Source organism: Gymnoscopelus microlampas, assembly GCF_963454915.1.
Source record: "Gymnoscopelus microlampas genome assembly, chromosome: 16".
Lineage (NCBI taxonomy): Eukaryota > Metazoa > Chordata > Actinopteri > Myctophiformes > Myctophidae > Gymnoscopelus > Gymnoscopelus microlampas.
The window spans coordinates 34,883,734-34,899,365 of NC_139953.1; the positions used below are offsets into that span (position 1 = coordinate 34,883,734).

Genomic DNA, 15,632 nt, shown 5'->3' on the forward strand with positions numbered 1-15,632 from the left:
AAAAAAATACACTGGCCAAGTGTGTGTGTGTGTGTGTGTGTGTGTGTGTGTGTGTGTGTGTGTGTGTGTGTGTGTGTGTGTGTGTGTGTGTGTGTGTGTGTGTGTGTGTGTGTGTGTGCGTGTGTGCGCGCATGTTGTATATTTTGTTGAAACCTTGAACTTTTCTTCATTCAAAAGTCCACAGAGCTCGGATAAGGCTGAAAACTTCGTTGAAACCTTTGTTACAGATATGTAATTGACAACTGATGTCTCACAGGTCCACATGGGAGCCGCAGATCTCGAGCCCCACAGGATTTTACTTTTCTTTTATATCTGTAACATTTATTGATTAAGCCCCCCTCAAGAGTAGCACAGAACATTTGCTGTCACTTACCACTGGGAGACGAATCACGTTGTCCGACGTTTCGTGTTGGTGACATCCCTGTCACTCTGTCTGCTGCTTGTCCTGTGTGGTTGCCTGTTTGGGTGAAGTTGAGAGCTTCATCAGCTGAAACATCTGAGCTCAAGTTTCAGTACATCAAGCTCACAACGTGTTGTGTTTCAACACGTTGTGAGCTTGTTGATCAGCTATTTTGGATGAATATTTGCCCCTTAATCACATGCCCAGAGTAGAGATGCTATAGGGTTCATGTGGTTAATACATTTATTTGGTTACACTTAAGCCTTATTGAATACTTTGTTGCACAACAGTGTCACACAAAAACGCAAGCATTGGCCGATCTAAAAGCTTGTGAACATTTCATTTTCACCTATAATGACAGCATGCCCAAAATATGGACACTGGATTGAAGGTGGTTAAAATCATGTGTGGTCTCACTTATTTATTATGATCACTGAGCATGGGTGTTACATATTGTTAAGACAGCCGGTTGCTTTTGACACCCAGGTTTTTATTTTTATGTCCTAACTCAGTATCAACACTCTGAATTGTTGGAAGCTGTGTCCCAGTGCTAAACTACTTCTTTGTGAACATTTAGGATGCCTTCCGTCCTCCTCAGTGGTGGAAAGTAACTAAGTACATGTTCTCAAGTGCTGTACTTCAGTATAAATATGAGGATTTTTTTACTTTACTGGAGTATTTCCAGTTTTCAATACTTTTACTTCTACGCCACTACATCTCACAGGCAAATATTGTACTTTTGCTACACTACAATTATTTGAAAACTTTATTTATTAGGTACTTTGTAGATTTAGATTATTATTACAAAACATACATTTACCACTTTGGCTTTTTGAAAATAGCAGATCTACAAGCTCACAACACGTCGTCGCATCGCAAAGATTTTTTATACATTTTAGACATTTGATAACTTGTGAAACGGGACATTCTGCATAATGAGTACTTTCACTTTTGGTACTTTAAGTATATTTTGAAACAATACTTTTGTACTTTTTACTCAAGTACCTTTTGATTATTACATCATCAATATTATAAACACTTGAACCCCAGCATCCATATTCTGGTGGGGAACATTAGCCAAAAATAGCAGATCTACAAGCTCACAACGAGCTTGTAGATCGGCTATTTTTGGCAAAGAAATTTGGTGTAGGGGGGAGAAAAGAGGTCAAAGTACAGAGCCAAATCAGGTCTGTTTTAAAATAGGACACAATACAATTTACAATAGGATGGAATAGAATATAGAATATTATTGAAACTTTGTCTTTGACACGTGAAATATTATGCCTTATATAGCATCACTTGCACTTAAAATATAATTCCAGTGCCAATAGATCAATGATTTTTTTTATTTCAAGGACCCCTAGTTTGACATGATTTCGTTTTTGTCTCTGGGACCCCAAAGTACACCGTAAAATCCTCAGTGTTAATTTAACTCTGAATTAACATTTTGTACATTATAGTCCATTTGTACACAGTGGGAGTTACAGGGCTGTAAGTGTCCATTCGATTCCTCACAATCAATCATTCAACTGGGGATCCCCCGGAACTGCCTCAAGGACCCTGTTAATAACTTTATGGTGACACTGGCGTGGCCATCTGTCATGAATTTCCTTTTTAATTATCCCATTGTGAGTAATATAATTATGAATGCTTGCAAACTTGAGTAGGCCTAGATGGCAGAACAGGAAATGACTAATGACACATTGTCAAGGACAGTTCAGAAACCTGCCTATCAATGACTCGATGGGGATTCCAAGTTATCTTGCTGGAAGGTTAGCACACTGAAATGGAAGCCATTGTTATTGCATGAATAAATAATAATAATAATAACAACAATTGAAATCCCCACAAATGTTGTCAATGGTAGGCAGGTTTCCAAACTGTCCATGTATGAACGTTTACTAAATGGTGGTGAGGTGGAGAGACATGGAGACTCCTTTTTTATATCACTACAACCCATTTAAATGTCAAATTAGATGGCATTGACTAACATCAACATGTGTGCTTGGTTTGAGTACAAATAAACAAAAGGCTTTATTTTATCATTTTACACCTCTGATTAGACACTTTATCCATCTGGTCTTAATATTGTGTTCCAACATAAAATGTTGTCGTGTCAATTCCCTGATGAGGAAACCCCTCCTATGGTACTCAAAGTAGATTAAAAGCAACGTTAATAAATACCAGCATATACAGTATGTGACTCTTCAAACACAGTAAAAAAAAAAAATAAGCTTGTAGATCTACTATTTTCACTGAATGTTTGCCTGTTTTCGCCAAATGTTCACCTATTATGACAGGCCCAGAAAAGGGACGCTAGGGTTGACTACAGCACTTTGTTTCCATCACTGGTCTATTTCACTTTCAAATAAAATAAACATTAAAAAAATATATATAAAAAATAAATGAAAAAAGTAAAGGACAAATCACGGCCCCCTCACGCATTAGAATGTCCTTCTAATTTATTTTGTATAGGTTCAGGGTTGGTTGCAGTTCCCATACCCACACATGTGTGCCAGTCAGGGTCCAGCTCAAAGCCTGGGTCACACACACAGTGGTGACTGCCAGGCATGATCACACACTGAGAGTTAGGAGGGCAGGAATCCAGCTTCTCCGCGCATTCAGCCACATCTAGGCAGGAAATTGAAAACAATACACACATTCACTAAGAGGTGGATGTAAGACGTTTAATTGTTTCCAACTTTCCATGGAGGACCACAATAGAGAGGTTTACTTGTGCAACCCTCTGGTTCCAAGGATGCATGTCCCAATCCAAACCACGTAATGTCTTATTTCCTATATTCCTAATAATATTACACCATCCCCTATATTCTTAATAATATTACATAATCCTTTTACAGTCACACAACTTCGGTTGCCGAGAATATCTTTAGCTCCTTGTGCTGTAGTGTTGGTAAAATATGAATTTAAGTGTATTCCACTGTTGTACAGTAACAGTGGTCTCGCTGTCTCTCCAGCTCTTTAGTAAACAGAAAATACGTTTTCAGGTTGGGATACCAATTTTATAAAATCAGGAGAGAGAAAGCGTACAGGATAAAAAAAAAAGTTAAATTGGAAACAATGAAACAAAAGAATTGGCAGACAAAATCTGAACTAGAACACTATAAAATTGGAGATAAACTTTCCTTATGGAGTTGCCTTTCCTGATTGGATAACATTGGTATCCTGACATGAACAATTATTTTCTGTTTACGAAAGACCCCTATTACTGAACAAACACTATATAGTGATGATTACTAATACTATCAGAATATAGAGCTTTAACCCATTAAGACCTGGAACGCATCTGTGTCACTTTTTGATTTGAGCTAAAAAGCATTATTTTACACTTTGGCCATTCAAAAATAGCAGATCTACAAGCTCATAGCGCGGCACCAAGTGCCGCGCAATGAGCTTGTAGATCTGCTATTTTTGAGAAATTGTGAAAATGTGTGCAAATCTTGGAATATATATTGTTTTAAAGCAAACATTTTTAATTCAAACCTTTGCTTCTGGGGGTCCCTGGAACAAGAGATGGGGGTCGGCGGCCAAATACATATAATTGTAGAAATGGAACCAAATGTTCCATTTGCACTCTATCTGAGATAGCACAAAGACCTTTACTCTGTAGCTCTGTCCACAGTGTACAGACATCATGTCAAAGTGATGGATACTCTACCATAGCAGTTGCTGCGTCCGTCTCCTCTGAACCCCATGGCACACTGGCAGCAGTAATGTTTTCCAACTCCTGGCACACACAGAGCCTTGGGGTCACAGTAGTGACTTCCTCCACGTCATGGGTTCACCCAGCCAGGGTCCAGGAGCCCCGCTGGAGACACAAGAGACGCCACAATGTTTGCTTTTCTGTTCAATACAGAGCTGTTGGTACTCTGGACTGGCCTGTGGGTCATGTGACGTTCTGCCGCAGCCGATAAGAGAACTGCTATAGTCCCCCGTTCTCAGACACCACAGAGTACACCCTGAGAGACGTGGAGGTCACCACTGGAAAACAGGAATGCTGTCTTATCCATGGATGTATTGAAATAATGTGCTGTATTATCAGTTAGGGCAAGAGGCACTGCAGACAACAGGAAACATGATACTATCACCTCTCCAGCCTGTACTGACCTTAAAGGTTTTTACACACCAGGATCACAACGAATAAACAATACAAACATCGCTGGCGAGTATTTCTTAAGGTATGTCAATTCAATAAAACTAACACAACTGTGGTGTTTTTTTGGCGCTCATTTTTGGCACAATTTTGGTCGGTTTGCCGGATAGGACCTGAATCTTACGAATTTCAGCTTTAAGTTATGAGGTATAGGGCATAGCAGTGGCGGCCATTTTCTGGTTCAACTTAAAAATAATCAATGCATTTTTCCCATTGACATTTCCAAAAATATTTATATCAATTAATTTAAGCCTAGAATCAAGCCATCCAGGGTCCTGGTGAATCATGACCATAAAACATTTTTTTCTGTGATTTTTTTTAAATTTTATATTTAATTATATGATATACTATATTTAATAAATACCCTTTGTTTTGCCGTTTAAAAAAAACGTTTTTTCACAGAATCAAACATTTTATGGTCATGATTCACCAGGACCCTGGATGGCTTGATTCTAGGCTTAAAATAATTTATATAAATATTTTTGGAAATGTCAATGGGAAAAATGCATTGACTATTTTGAAGTGGAACCAGAAAATTGCCACCACTGCTATGCCCTATTGTATCTGTAACATTCAGTAACTGTGTGGCCTAGTGTATATATATTTTACCTGAGTGGTTGAAGTCATATGTTTCCTTGTACGGCTCCAGTTGAACCATGGCACCGGCAGGGAGATGGGGGAGTTCTCCCTGAATAGACACCTCAACCCACAGAGCCTGCTGGTAATCCAGGCCCTTGGAGTGGACTTGTGGGTAATGTTGAGGTTTTCCTTTCCGGAGGAGAACATCAACTCTGCATGATGTGTGAACTCAGCATCTGACACACAAAGTGCATAATGAACATGCCAGCCCACGCTTAACCACTTCACCACTGACCTACAGTACTTAACCACCTAAACCCACAACTCGCTTATTTATTATGATGGTGTCAATCATAATACCCATTTTATTGCATTTTGCGAATGTCTGCACTACAGACATTCACTCATAGCTGCTGGTGTCTATTCGGTGTAATGGGTGCACATCCTAGTTTTTCTATGTTCTGTCAAACTTAAACCATTGAGACCTGAAGCCGATTCTACATGTCTCCTAAATCTCAACAGTATTCTGAAAAACGTATGTTTCTGTATCAGTGGTGTTCAATCTTTTTCATGTCAAGGACCCCCAAAATGATATGTATTTGGCCGCGGACCCCCATCAAAATATTTTGTTCCAGGGACCCCCCAGAAGCAAAGATTTGAGTTACACATGTTACAAATGTTCACCTGGGGGCGGAGACGGAGAGGTCACATGACGGGTGTATTAACCCATTAAGACCTGAGGCCGTTTCTGCAAATGCCTTCTAAACCAGTTGTTCTCACATTTCAAGATCTTTCAAACATTTTCAAAAATGGCAGATGTACAACACAGTGCAGCACAAAGTGACGTGCTGTGAGCTTGTATAAGTGCTATTTTTGAATAGCCAACGCTAAAATCTAAAATGATGCTTTCCCGGTTTTATGGGTTAAGGCACACATGGGCAACATATGGCCCGGGGGCCGGACCCGGCCCTTTGACCATTTCAATCTGGCCCGCCAAGTCATAAAAATAAATAAAACCCCCCCCCCCCCCCCCCCCAAAAAAATAAAATAAAAAAATCTATATTTTAAAAGACTGCCATATGTTACTGGTTTTGAGACAAATTAATTTCACTCCAATTAATAGTAATTAATATTTGCCATTTGAGTACATACCTGCATTCCTCCATCCGTATGTACTCAAATGTTTTATGTTTATCATGTAACAGTGAAACAGTCTGCCGATAATCCATATATGATGAATTCAATGTGAATGCAATGTGTTTTATCAGTGACCTATGGAGTGGTGCATATTAGATAAGATGAGATACCGCATTGACGTGGATTGTTTTATGTAATCTTTTCATTGTAATCTCGTACAGAGTACACCTGAGTGATACAAAAAGAAAAAGAAAGATCAACATTTTGTTGATGAACATACTTGTTGTGAAAGCAAGGACCTTATTCTAAAGTAGTCTGGCATGTCTACCAAATTCATGCAGTTTTAACATCATTCAGCACTATGTGTTTCAAGTTTAAATTCAATTGTACAATGTATGGCCCTTCACTCATTTTATCGAAGTCAGTATGGCCCTCTGGAAATAAATGCTGCCCACCCCTGGGTTAAGGTAATATGTGCACATGTGTGAGAGTGCATGCATGCATGCAGGAATACATACTGATAACAATTATGTATTAGTATTTATGTTGTATGTAAGCACATAAGTTAAACCCCACAAGTATAGGGCATAAGTAAGGGATGAATCCCTACACCAAATCTCTCCACCAAAAATAGCAGATCTACAAGCTCGCAACGCATTGCAACGTGTGTTGTGACCTTGTAAATCTGCGACAAATGTTCGTCTATCACGACACACCCAGAATCAGGACGCTAGGGTTCATATGGATAGCCAACCTAACCTTGTGACAGGCACTGTCTGTCTCCCATTCCCATAGTATCCAGATCTACAGTGGCAGCAGATTCCATGTCGGTGCTCCGTACAGAAGCTGTCCTTGGCAAGTATAATGTCAGCCTGAATCAAGAGTTACCTTCTGACTGAAAGGAGGAGGTTTCCTTCACATCTGTGACCTCAGCCATCACAGTGTTGCTGCGTCTGTTCTCCCCCAGGCTGGGGGAGAACAGTGAAAATAGCAGAACACATTGCATCGTGACACATTTCTCTCTTAAATGACAACAGCTGTATTGCAACTGGACCTAATTTTCCAAGTTGAAGTTGCAGCAGGTTCCTTATTTCAATTTATTCTTTTTGTTATGGGGTGTCTAATATACGGTGCACCTGCAAAAGAGCTTTCACTTCTGCCCTTAGGGGTCGCCACAAACATGAATACTTGCATACAAACTCTATTTCCCCCGCAGCTTCCTCGTGTCCTGACAGCTGCAACCCACAACTGACACAACCCAGTGGGTAGGCAACCGAGCCTGGCGGAGAGCTGCGCTCTGAAGAGAGCACTTTTCTTGTTAAACGATGTGAAATCATACTTCTAGCAGAGTTTTTCTTCGACAGTTATAGCTTTGTCCATGGCACTTACAACTCAGCTTTGTAGTGTTTTGCAGTGGTGTAAGTACATGTACTCAAGTACTGTACTTTACTTTACAATTTTGAAGTACTTGGACTGGAGTACTTCTAATTTTCAATACTTTTGCTTCTACTTTACATCTCAAATCCAAATATTGCACTTTTACTCCACTACATTTATTTGAAAACTTTAGTTATTAGTTACTTTGTATATTTGGATTATTATTACAAAACATAAACCACTTTATTAACCACTTCAGCCCTATTTAAACTTTGGCTATTTTAAAATAGCCGATCTACACGCATTGTGAGCTTGTAGAGCTGCTTTTTTCAAAAGGTTTTCAATAATATTTGAAAAACATGTGAAATGGGACATTCTGCATAATGAGTACTTTTACTTTTAGAACTTTTAAGTATATTTTGATGGCCAAGCTTTTGTACTTTTACTCAACTAAATTTTGAATACTGGAGTTTCACTTGTAACAGAGTATTTCTACATGATACTGTTGATTGATCTTTGCTCAAGTAAAAAAAATGTAATACTTTTTCCACCACTGGTGTTTTGTAGAATATAAAAATACATGTTTATGGGGATGTTGTACTGGTTGGTGGTGTGCAACTGATTGTGATGGGCTGATCTGTGCCAAAAATGCCAGGGCCTATTTTTCATCCCAGTCCAGCCTTGGTTCAGCTTGGATTCACTGACCTGCACTCAAGATTCAAGAGATTTATTTTCCATTTTCTCCCAAGTACATTGGAATTCTTGAGCGTAGCCCACTAAGACTGTGAGACTGCTTAAAAGTACAGAAGGTATACAGGTAAAAGGCAAGAAAATAAAAATGTAACAAGTTACAATACATCCTGAGAGAAAACAAAGTAATAAAAAAAAGTACATGAAAGTTCTTCAATAGCTAAAAGAAACATTTTATCAAAAATATGCACATTTGAAGTTCAGTTCAGTTTCAATTTCAATTAGGCCTACACTCTAGACTAAACACTATTTGGTGTGTGGAATTGTTTTCCTGTCCACAGTGACTGGGACAAACTGTTGAGACAACCTGTAGCTTAATGTGGATGGAGATGCTCTCTGGTCTGTGCTGTCTCAGGTTGTATTCTCCTTCCACATGAGTGTATAATGTTTTTTGTTTGGAAAAACCTCTAGACCTGCTTTGGACAAAGAGACAAGGGCATAATTCAAAAACATAAGAACTGTGTTTTCTTTGTGCATCAGGTTAGGGACTTATCGGTGAGAAAGTGTGTACAGTCATGTTAACCACTATAACCCCAGCATCCGTATTGTGGGGAAAGCTTTCGCTGCGACACGTTGTGAGCTTGTCGATCGGCTATTTCCAGCGAAAGAATGACTGGAAGTGATGCCCATAATTCCGTCAATGCCCCATGGGACACTGGAAACTCATGGTTTAAAGCCCTGAGGGACTCTGGTCAACCATATGGGGTTTAAGTGGTTAAGATTTAAAATTAAATTAATTTTTAAAATGTTTTAAATACCACATCATATCACAGGCTTTACTCAATAGATTACATATTTCCTTGCTCAAGTGGTGTTTGCTTGTGTTTTATGATAATGATGCTCTTCTTGATCCCATTTCCAAATATATATATATATATATATTACATTTTTGTGTCAGGATTTATCCTTGCCCTCGACATGCCCCCTATATTCCCTCTACTTTTGTCATGTAATCTATTATTAGTAGTTTTTTTTAAAAGTGTGTTATTTCCCACAATGTCTGGTGGTCTAGTGCAGGGAAACCTAAGCGAAGGGTGCCAACATTGGCACAGGGGAGGGTGATCACTGGCATAAGTGTGAGAGAGAGGTTTTTTTCTTTTAAAATGTAATATTCAAAAAAGGTTTAATCCGTTAAATTAAGTCCCCTCATATCTACAGTATAATACGAATTACATCCTGCGCATAATTCTACGTCACACAACCTCCTAACTCTGACTGGGGAGAGAGTCTGGGACTCGAGATGGTGAGGTTATGATCATCATCATTACATCCTGATGTGAAAGAATTCAAAGAAAATATTTCTAAAGAAAACAGTATAGGTTCTTATGTATCCACAAGTTTCCCAGGGCATTATGGGCATCACTTCCTGTCGATTTGATCAGGTATCAGGGATCACATCGACAGGAAGTGATGCCCATAATGCGCTAGGAAAATGTGGATACAGCCTATGAACAATCAAAATCAGATGGAAATATTACATTTTGATGTGTCATAAAAAAAACGTTATGTTGATATGGCACACTGACTGTCAAGAAAATGAAAAGTTGGCACTTCATGTCAAAAAGGTTGCCAGCCCCTGGTCTAGTGCCGTGCGTCTTGGTCTAACTCTCTGGTCTTGGTGCGCAAATACTGTACGCACGAACGAGCTTCCCGATCACTTCGTGACTCATGCGTGTGATATCATCTCATCATGTACAAGTACAACCATGCGGTCTTCCCCGGAAGCCACACTCGGCGTGTGGTGGGGGCGTGGCACCAGGCTACTTATCAGCTGTGTGCCTGTTAATCATGAAACATTTACACACGTCGCGGTTTAGAGCTATTACCAACTGAGCCAGTCCCGGAGCCCATGCGGGGGGTTTCCTTATCCTTCCCAAATAGCTACACACATGGCACTAAATTATTCTTCAGATCCCAACAAATGCAACCAGAGCCCCAATCTGGAGGACACCGTCAGCCCCATGATGTCTGCGGTCATGTTCTCTGCGGGGGCCGCGGGCAACATCATCGCTCTGGTGCTGCTGGATCTGCGGCGCCGGAGGAGAGGCTCGTCCCTGTTCCAGATCCTACTGACGGCGCTGGTGGTGACGGATCTCCTGGGCACGGTGTCGGTCAGCCCCATAGTGCTGGCCTCTTACGCCTGGAACAGGACGCTGGTGTCGATGAGTCCCGGCGGCGAGGTGTGCAAGTACTTCGGCTTCAGCATGACCTTCTTCAGCCTCTCCACGCTGTCCGTGCTGTGCGCCATGGCCATAGAGCGCTGCGTCTCCATAGGTAGGGCGGCTGTCACGATTCATTACACATTTAAGTGGATGATTAATTGTCACGCAGATAATGGCGATTTTTTAAAATAGGCTATAATCACAAATTGCGCTGGGCAGATATGACAAATAACTTAAATAATATGCAAAGAAAAACTACAAATTATTGACATATTTGATAATATACTTTCAAGAAAATTAGCAGAAATAGCTGATCTACAAGCTTACAACACTTTCTCAAATAAATGCGATTAGACCAGGGGTCTTCAACAGGGGTCCGGGACCCCTAGGGGGTCCTCAGAGGTACTACAGGAGGGCTGCCAAATCTTTGTGGGATTATTATTTTTTTGTACATTAACCACTTGAACCCTAGCATCCCTTTTCTGAGGAGAACTTTAGCCAAAAATAGCCGATCTACAAGCTCACAACGCCTAGGTGTTGTGAGCTTGTGCTTGTAGATCGGCTATATTTTAGGCAACGAGGTATAGGTGTAGAGGGAAAAAAGAGCGGACCAAGTATACAAAAAAAGTTTGATCTAAACACAATTTTAGATATTTTTCCACGATCACAACACCAGAGGAAGCTCCACGGATCATGTTCAACCCAGATTTGGCACAACAAAGGGAATGAATGAACTCATTCTCATGCTATACAACAAAAATGTGGAATGCCCTACCTAAAGGAGTGTAAAACCCTACTCACTTTCAAAACTGGCCTAAAGAGACACCTTCAGGAGGTTGCAATTCCAACCTAACCCCCTTAACCTACCCCCCCCTCTTTTCTTGTACATATTTCTTATGTTTCATACCAGTAACCTGTAAGCTGATCGTATGACATTCTGTATAGTAGTGTATATCTGTCTGTCTCTTATGTCATCATGATTTGTGTGCGTGGGAACTCATTTTAAACAAGCTTTAGTGCTTTTATGAGTTATCCAGTTTAGTAGACCTTGTATTGTGAATTGTACTTCCATGTACTGTTTCTCATGTCTTACTAAATAAAGTCAATCAATCAATCAATCAATCAATCAATCAGCTGGATTAGACGATTATGTGTAATAATTGTGACTGGCCTATCTAATCCATAGGTTCTCCCTACTTCTACGAGAGGCACTTCAACAAGAAGCACTGCGGCCACGTCGCCCTGTCGCTCATCTACGTCACCTGCTTCTTGTTCTGCGTGAGCCCCATCGCGGGCTACGGCTCCTACGTGCAGTACTGCCCCGGGACCTGGTGCTTCCTCAACATGCACCCACTGTCGGACCGCGCTGCCAAAGTGTACACGGGATTCTACGCTTCCTTCACGCTGATCATGATCTCGGGCACCGTGGGATGCAACGTGTCCGTCATCTACTGCCTGGTGAAGATGCACCGGAGGCACAACGCGCAGCGCTGCAGAGGGCGACCGCAGCAGCAGCCGGGGGTCCGCCGCAGGTCCTCCTTGTCGGAGGAAGTGGAGCATCTGTTGCTGATGAGTTTCATCACGGTGGCTTTCATCCTCTGCTCGTTCCCTATTGTGGTAAGAGCTTTTGTTTTGAGTCGAGATTTCATTTCACCTGCAGTTCCTTTAACATCCTTATCATAACCATATAGGCTAAAGATCTGCAAATCTGACTTTAATAAGCTTACCAGAGCTTTTGCAAGGCCATGCAATCAGTGTCTGACAATATATATATATATGGATATATGAAGCATCCTGAATCTTTGGAAAGGGATGTGTATTTGGATCAATTTCCAAACTGTAATATGAGTAGCCTATTAGAGTTTGGAATTATATTCATTATGTATGAATACAAACTTTATAAACAAGAGTTCAGAACATCTTACATTTCTATAGGGCTCAATTGGTCATAATAATTATATGTGTGCATGTATATAACATATAGCCTATGGATGTATGCCATTTGGTTGGTATTCCAAGTCCCGTCTTACTGTGTCTGTCTGTCTCCATGCTTATTGAACCAACCCCATAGCTCCGAGTCTACATAAACCTCGGCAGGATGGAAGATCAACACAAAGGCGATCTACACGCTCTCCGCCTGCTGTCCTTGAACTCCATCATCAATCCCTGGGTTTTCATCATCCTCAGGCCTTCCGTTCAAAGGTTCATCTGGAATAAGTTGCCCTGCAGGCGACACAAGTCCAAGCTTACCCCAGGGATAGCTCTCACTGTTCAGCCAACGGTGGCCACTAGGGGCCCACCCGCGCCTCTCCTAAATCAGGCAGGGGACAGGGGATGACACCATGTGCATCATTCTGGCCTGTCAATGACCTGTGTTACATCGCACCAAGTGGTGTCCAGGGACCACCAGAAGTGGACCATTACAGCTCTGCAACTCTGAGAGGGTACGAATGGTCCGTTCGGTTCCATTTGCACCCTCTCAGAGTTGAAGTAACACTGAGGATTTTACAGTGTAGATTGGGGTCCCAGAGACCGTGGGGGTCCATGGCATAATGCATGTCAAGCCGGGGGTCCTCGAAATTAAAAAGGTTGAGAATCAATGGTGCAGAAGATCCTGGACTCATGGTCTCAGGGTGAATCTTCACAGTGTGTAAGAGAAGGAGATACTCCTTACACTGTGAAGGTGTCCATGTTCAAGCCACGTTGGCATTTTGCTCCATTAGAACTGCTTGATGAGATTCTTTATTTAATTTACTGTTTTATTAATGGTGCTATCTTTTTTTTTTTTTACTGTGTCTATGTTTAACACTTCCATATTTCCTGTTGGTGGTTGTTTTTGCCCCGTAAAGCAACGTGTAAACCTTGTTTTAGAGGTGCTGAAGAACAGTGCAGTGAAATAAGTAATGGATAAGAAAGGACTGTTGCACAGGTGTACTACAGGGGTGGCTATAGCGGTGGAAAGTACATTTACTCAAGTACTGTACTATTTACTCAAGTACTGCACCTATTTAAACTTTGGCTATTTGAAAATAGTCAATCTACAAGCTCACAACGTGCCGCGATGCGACGCGTTGTGAGCTTCAAAAGATTTGATACATATTACATACTGTACGATACCTTGTGAAACGTAAACAAAATGTAGTACTTTTTTCACAACTGGCCGTAGCTTAGTGGTTCGACTTGCTGTCGGTCTTTGGTTTGCCCACCACGGCCTGCCCAGTATATTTGTCAACGTGTCCCTAAGCAAGACACTTAACTCACTTAGCCAGATGATCCGCCTACTGATAGTGACATCAAAATTCAATGAATGGGCTAAAACTGGGAGCAGACCATTTGTGAATTGAAAAAATAACAGCTTCACAACCAATGCAAAGACATCATGATATCCGGGTTGGTTTTCAACGCAGTGGCCGTAGATTTGTTACCGCTCGTTTTATCTGCCACCCAAGCCTATTCATTGAATTTAGATATCCCAAGACGTGTGATTGTGATGTGCAGTGACTTTCCTTGTCGGCTAGATCAGCAAAATGTGTGTAAACATTTGCAAGCTTGTTGTTGAAGCTCAGAGAAACAGCACTCCTTGCTGTTGATAGCTTATTCTGCTCATTTGTACTCAATGTATATATCACTCTGGAAAAGACCTTAAGGAAAATGTATACATTGTAAATGTGGTTTATGCATACGACACATGCTGTGTTTAGGAAGTTGTCCTGTTTGCATCCCGTTTACTTCAAGCTCTGAAGTGCTATGTCCCAGAACGTGAAATGATGCTTCATTTATATTCCGTCGTACTACAGTGTCGCTCACTGAAATAGCAGATCTACAAGCTAAGCTTGTGCATTGCTATTTTTGGAAAGTGACACATCATGCCACAAAGTAAATTAGTCAGGCTTAATTGAGTCAGTCAGAACAGTGAAAAAGGCCACAAATGCAGGACTAACTGAGAGGTTAGCTGGTCATAGGCCAATTTTAGTCAAGTGACACTGATTCATGGCATAACACAGTACATCACTTAGCATGGCTTTCCAACTTAAGGATATCCATGAAATTGTATTCATTCAGGATCCCAGAAACACATCAATCATCAGCCTGACAGATATATCGGTTGGCCTATCACAGGCATATGATGCAGAACATCATTATCATGTACAGAATATGTCCTGATCGATATGCGCTTTTGTACAGAACATAATGGTGAAAAAAATACTTGGGGTAATTCAGAAATGATTGTGTGTGTGTTTTAATTTTATTTATAGTTATTTATAAGGATTTAATTGAAGTTTACTGTTTCAGTGCACTGATATCATTTTGAACAATAAATTGTATTGTTAAACTAAAATATCCTGCCCCGGGCTCCATTACATAACTTGGTCATGGTCACAAGTGTTTATATAAAGAATATTGGACAATATATTGATTGTTTTACTCCGTAATATCAGTATTGGCATCGCCCCAAAGAATCCTATACAGTAATACATATTTTTAAGTAATATGACCTTTGTTGGTAATTCATGAGTATATTTAGCTTAAACCGTTTCACCCTTGTTCTTGCATTCAATCCAACAACAGGATGTAACAGACGTCTGTTCACAATGCACCCATTATATGGGATAGTAGGACTAGTGCCACTTCCTATGGCCTTTCACATGCAGCTGAATCCTCAGGTGGCATACTGGCTTGGAAAAAAGAAAAAGCATAGTAATTTTTACAGATGTCAGAAACTTGACAGAAAACGTATGTGATTGCACTGACATTTTAGCATGTTCTATTAAGTTACGAAACAGACAATGAAAAGCCTGTTTTGTCTACTTATTTTACCAAATGGACACTCCTATTTGGGTCAATCTCTGAGGATTTTACAATGTACTGCCAGATATTTCTGGTTTACTTAGTCTCAAATCCTTTGCCTGGGAGCATCAGATAGCAACGCCTCTGTGTCTATAAATATAGACAAAACCGCTTGGCGAGAACAGTTTTGATGTTGTAGGATCACACCATGCTCTGACAGTATACTTTGTTGACCCCCCAGGCCAGAGGTCTACTTGGGCCCCTC

The 15,632-nt window shown here is 40.7% G+C and overlaps 1 protein-coding gene across 1 annotated transcript; it reads left to right on the plus strand.

The window, feature by feature from the left end:
- Positions 1-10,306: 10,306 nt before the first annotated feature.
- Positions 10,307-12,917, plus strand: ptger2b (prostaglandin E receptor 2b (subtype EP2); the record flags this gene model as incomplete). The annotated part of the gene is made up of 3 exons (XM_084082185.1): positions 10,307-10,691; positions 11,766-12,196; positions 12,651-12,917. The coding sequence occupies 3 exons, from the start codon at positions 10,307-10,309 to the stop codon at positions 12,915-12,917; spliced, it is 1,083 nt and encodes a 360-aa protein (XP_083938311.1).
- Positions 12,918-15,632: the final 2,715 nt, after the last annotated feature.